The sequence below is a fragment of the Salvia splendens genome, chromosome 6 (assembly GCF_004379255.2).
Source record: "Salvia splendens isolate huo1 chromosome 6, SspV2, whole genome shotgun sequence".
Lineage (NCBI taxonomy): Eukaryota > Viridiplantae > Streptophyta > Magnoliopsida > Lamiales > Lamiaceae > Salvia > Salvia splendens.
In genome coordinates, this window is record NC_056037.1 from 26,417,358 (window position 1) to 26,422,134 (window position 4,777).

The window sequence follows — 4,777 nt, forward strand, 5'->3', positions numbered from 1 at the left end:
ATATTAATTATGGAAAATGAGTTCACCATTTTATTCCATAAGAATAAAAAAAACTTATCAAAAACAAAAATAAATATGGGATGAGACACATTAAAAAAGAGTTATATTTATAAGACCGAAATAATATAATTAATTATTGATACAAACCTATGCTTACATCTATTAAAATAAGATGAAAAAGCACTAGTAGTTAGACAAAAGTATCAGAGATAATGTTTTTATATCCATGGACATGCTTTATTACTAAAAACATGTAAACTTTCAAGTTTCAATCTCACAGAAGATATTCCGTTTTCTTTTTTCATTCGTTCTAACAAAAATAATCACTTATTTATTTAAAAATTTAAAAAATAATTAAAATATTCAAATCTTTTTCTTCTTACTTGCTTTATTCATTTCTCCTCGTGTAAAACATCCAACATTTTTTCTCTATATTGCTCTAGTTTTTCTCTCTTACTTGATTCATATTTCCTACTTTAAACATCCAACAATCTTATCTTTTTCTACTTGAACCTTTTAGAATAAGAGTCCATAAAATCTAATACCGTCTCAAGAAAGGGCCATCTTCCTTAAGTTAGAGGGGAAATAGTAATTTGTTTTGCTATATCCTCTGAGAAAAGTCACTAAACCAATCATTAAATAGTTATGATGCCACAAATATATAGACCGAATAAGAAGAATTGACAACTAAACATTGCACCAATTCCAAGGGAAAAGATGGCATGTGACTTGGATGCGAATACACAAACACGCACACCCATGTCAATGTTAAGGAGAGGAATAGTATTGAAGAAGAATAAAGGGGATTGCGGCAAAAACAAGTAACCCCTTTGAAAATGTAAACTGAAATTAAACACTAGCATTAAATCCTACTTCTACTTTTCTAATGTATCAACTCCTCAACTACAAACTGTTAAATTCCATCAAATCTAATAGTAGAAAAAATACTGGTGACTTACGTACATGCGAATACCTCCACGATTTGTCTATAGCTCTACTCCTCATCTATGTATCATCTCTCTCCCCTTTTGCTAGCTAATTACTCTATCCAATTTTCTGCAAGAAAATATTATTCAGTATCACTGAAGGAAACAGCTGAATCGATAAAATTGAATGGATAATTAGTAGTACTATCATTTTGCCATTTCCGGATGTATGTGGTTTAAAGTCACGTTTACTTTTTTCCATTTTAGGTAGGTGAACCCATCATTCAACTAACTCGTTACACTCACATTCTATTATAAAACAGATACCCCTCCATCCTATCTAAGTTTAGTCAAAACTTTTGGTTACGTAAATTAAGAAATTGTGTTAAAAACTAGGAGAAAGAAATAAAATATGAAAGATAAAGAGAGAGTAAAGTACGTGATGAGATAAAGTGAGAGTAATTGGATGTTTTGTTTTTTTGCCGAAAAAGGAGAAGACTCAACTTAGTTAAGACATCTCAAAAAGGAATACGAATCAACCTAGTTGGGAGGGTGCGGTCCACATTCCACTACTCACTTTCGTACTTTTGTTTACAAAGTCAAACAATTTCTTAAAACGAGTCAAAATGAGATTATAAATGATGGGCGGACGAATCAAGTAACATGACTAGTCATTCACTATAGACTTAAATAAGAGTGTATTACTGTTAGACCATTGACTAAACCAGTTAGATTCAGATCTAACAACACCATTATGGCAGAGTTAATTTTACATGCATCATTTATTCCATTGTATCCAAATTTAAAATTCCACTAAATCCCTAATAAACCAATCACTATAAAGCTTTACCCTTTCACACTAGTCATACAAAAAAAACATTAAACGGAATGAATGCAACTGGAAAAGATCAATTCATCATAGTAAAAGTAGGTCAATTCCCTATTGTCAACTTAAACATGGAAGGCAAAAAAAAAAAAAAAAAAAAAAAAACTTAAACATGGAAGGCCAGCCTTCAAATTTCTAATTCAATTCTTGAATAAGTAAATTATAGCTGGTGCACATCACATTTACTATTACTAAAAAGGGATGTTAGGGTTTAGAAATGAAATAATTTACCTGGAATAAGGGTGAGAGAGGGCATGTGAAAATGTATGCTTGGGAATTAGAAGATTGATTAACAGGAAGGGCCATTACAAGGGTCGGTCTTCCCCTTTCCCTTCTGCATCCGGCGCTCGTTGTCCTGCTGCGCCTCGATGTACTCCTGCAGCTGCTGGAGCTGCAGTAGATGGAGCGGATGCAGCTGCCCTTGCTCGTACTCGTGCTCCTGCTCGGGATGCTGAAATTGTTGGTGGCTTGCTTCGTAAGAGCTCCCCAATGTCAACGACGGCTGCTGCATTGCCCCACCACCGCTGCTAATCTGGTTTAATCCCGTGGCGGTCACTGCCCCTCCTCCTCCCCCCTCGCTGTTGAATCTCATAAATTCATTGCTCCGGTTATGATGTTGCATCATTTCTTGCTCCCGAGCCACCTCCAGATACTGCTGCTGCGCCACCAGATGTGGTTGTTGTTGTTGTTGTGGTGGTGGCGCCTGATCTCGTATCATTAGTTGTTGTTGATGTTGATCTTGCTCGAGGATTAAGAGTTGTTGTTGTTGTTGGTCACGCAGCACGAGCTGCATCCCCATCATCGCGGGCACATTTTGGGGGATGAGCTGATGATAGGGCTGCAGGGCGTGCTGTTGGGCGAATCCGGGATGGCTCAGCATTGGGGCCATCCCGGACGGGCCGATGTAGGACGCCAATTCCTTCTTGGCGTTCTCCAGATTGACGTGGAGCTGGCTGAGCCGCTGCTGGAGGAGGGAGATGAAGCCGACGCAGCCATAGATCGGGTCGCGGAGGCGGTGCTCGGCCTCGTACGCCAGCGAATTGACCGCGTCCTCGCGCTGCGAGGCGCTCAGCTCGTTGAGCAGCTTCGAGACGTTGCTGGCGCCGAACACCTTGTGCACGTTGGTGAACTTCTGCGGATTGTCCGGCGGGAAGTACGGCGCGAACACGCACTCCTGCGTGCACTTCCGCCGGAGGCACTTGCACGCGGCGCACGGCGAGTTTGACGACATCGTTTCGATTTTATCCTCTTCAAAAGGGGGAAGGAAACATTGTTAGTCATCGATAATCAATTGAGCTTCGAAATCGGTGATTTAAATTGCAGTTTAAAATTGAGTAAAAAATTGAAAGCAGTAATTGGGGAATCGAAGCTGACAGATAAAGTATTGTTAAATTGAAGGCGAAAGTCAGAAGATGATGAAATCAAGTTGAATTATACTTTAATGGAAGAAATGTGAATGCATTAACTGTAGAAGCTTCAAGGAAACGCACTGATCGCCGGAAAATCAAGTTGAATTATACTTTAATTGAATAAATGTGAATGCATTAACTGCAGAAGATTTAAGGAAACGCAATGATCGCCAGAACTCTGTGATGGACTCAGTCTTAGCGGAAAATATGCATAAACTTGGAATGCTAGATATGTTGGAATATTAATTAATAAACTTGATTTTGTAAATATCTGCATATTATAGAATGATCTAGAACACAAACCTTTGTATTTCCCAAATATTTCTCCAAACTAAAATACTCCTCCAACATATATCTTTCCAACAAGATAACAGCAGAGAAAGTTTCAGATCCAAGAAAAATCTGAAACGATAACACCTCTTTCTGTGAATCTTCAAATTCCAAAAATCAACAAAGAAATTGAAAGAAAATGCGTTTCTTCACCTTATTGAATCACAAATTGAAGAACAATGAGAGTGGAAATATGATACATTAACCCTGGGTTTAGTGGAGAGAGAGCCTAGGGTTTGATTCCAAGAATTTCTGGATCCGATTTTCAAATTTCTCAATCCCCAAAAAACTAGGACAAAATCAAACAATATAAACCATCACTATTTGAATTTTATTTTATACTGAATTATTATGAACTGAGATATGAGATAAATGGAAATTACAATAACAATGTGTACGTGTAATTATAGAATATATATGAATATAATTTCAGTTATAAGCGAAGGGTATGATCGGAGCCGTACACGTGTGTTGAAGGAGATTTGCGGGGCGTTGGATTTTTAGAAGGCCAGCATATTCTTAATAGGTTAACATGGGCTGATAATTAATCTATATAAAAATTCATTAGTCGTTATTTGAATATGAATAATTAAGACATGCAACAAATTTCAAATCATTTCCAAGCCCATTAAGCTTGAATAAACTAAAATAAGGCCATTAAATTAATAAAATTATGGTTTAAATAGGTTTGGCTAATGAATTAATTAATTCACTTCAAGTTTGATAATTTAGTTTTTAGTTTACGTTTGAATATTGTAGTGATGTGATTTATATATTTTAATATTTTTAATTGTTAATTTTTTTATTTAATAAATATGATATTTAATATATTTTCATAATTTTCATTATAGTATTTCATTTTTTATTAAAGTCATTGGTAATAAAGTACTGTGGGGTTTATGACTCCCTCGATTCCATTAAAATATAGGCAATTGAAACGACACAGGAATTAATCTACGATTGGTATAGTAAGAGAGATAATGATAAAGAGTAGTTAAAGTAGTGTTGGTAGATAATGTCACTCACAACATTATTAGCGTTTAATGAGTTGTAATGGGGGGAGATTCCATTTTTGTTCTAGAGAATTAATGGAATTCCATTTTAATGAAGGAGATTAGATTTATTCCGAATGGGGGAGTGACGCACAAGGGTTATGCGTCATTATTATTGAACGACGCACAACCCTTATGCGTCGTTGGTTAACGACGCACAATGATTATGCGTCG

The 4,777-nt window shown here is 36.3% G+C and overlaps 1 protein-coding gene across 2 annotated transcripts; it reads right to left on the reverse strand.

Annotated features, from left to right (window-relative positions):
• Positions 1–805: 805 nt before the first annotated feature.
• Positions 806–3,275, reverse strand: LOC121807338 (LOB domain-containing protein 36-like). 2 transcript variants are annotated; one of them, XR_006051805.1, is made up of 3 exons: positions 3,250–3,275; positions 2,044–3,060; positions 806–1,056 (listed from the first exon to the last, which is right to left on the reverse strand). XR_006051805.1 is itself a non-coding variant. In XM_042207559.1 (2 exons), exon 2 carries the CDS (start codon positions 3,041–3,043, stop codon positions 2,102–2,104), a length of 942 nt encoding a protein of 313 aa, XP_042063493.1. In that variant the 5' UTR covers positions 3,044–3,060; positions 3,250–3,275; the 3' UTR covers positions 2,022–2,101. The 2 variants fall into 2 exon arrangements, 1 of the variants encoding a protein (XP_042063493.1); XM_042207559.1 differs by lacking the exon at positions 806–1,056 and having other exon boundaries at positions 2,022–3,060.
• Between the last annotated feature and the right edge of the window lie 1,502 nt (positions 3,276–4,777).

Excerpts from the sequence above, each read along its gene's own strand:
- LOC121807338 (XM_042207559.1), bottom strand. The coding sequence starts at position 3,043 with ATGTCGTCAAACTCGCCGTGCGCCGCGTGCAAGTGCCTCCGGCGGAAG.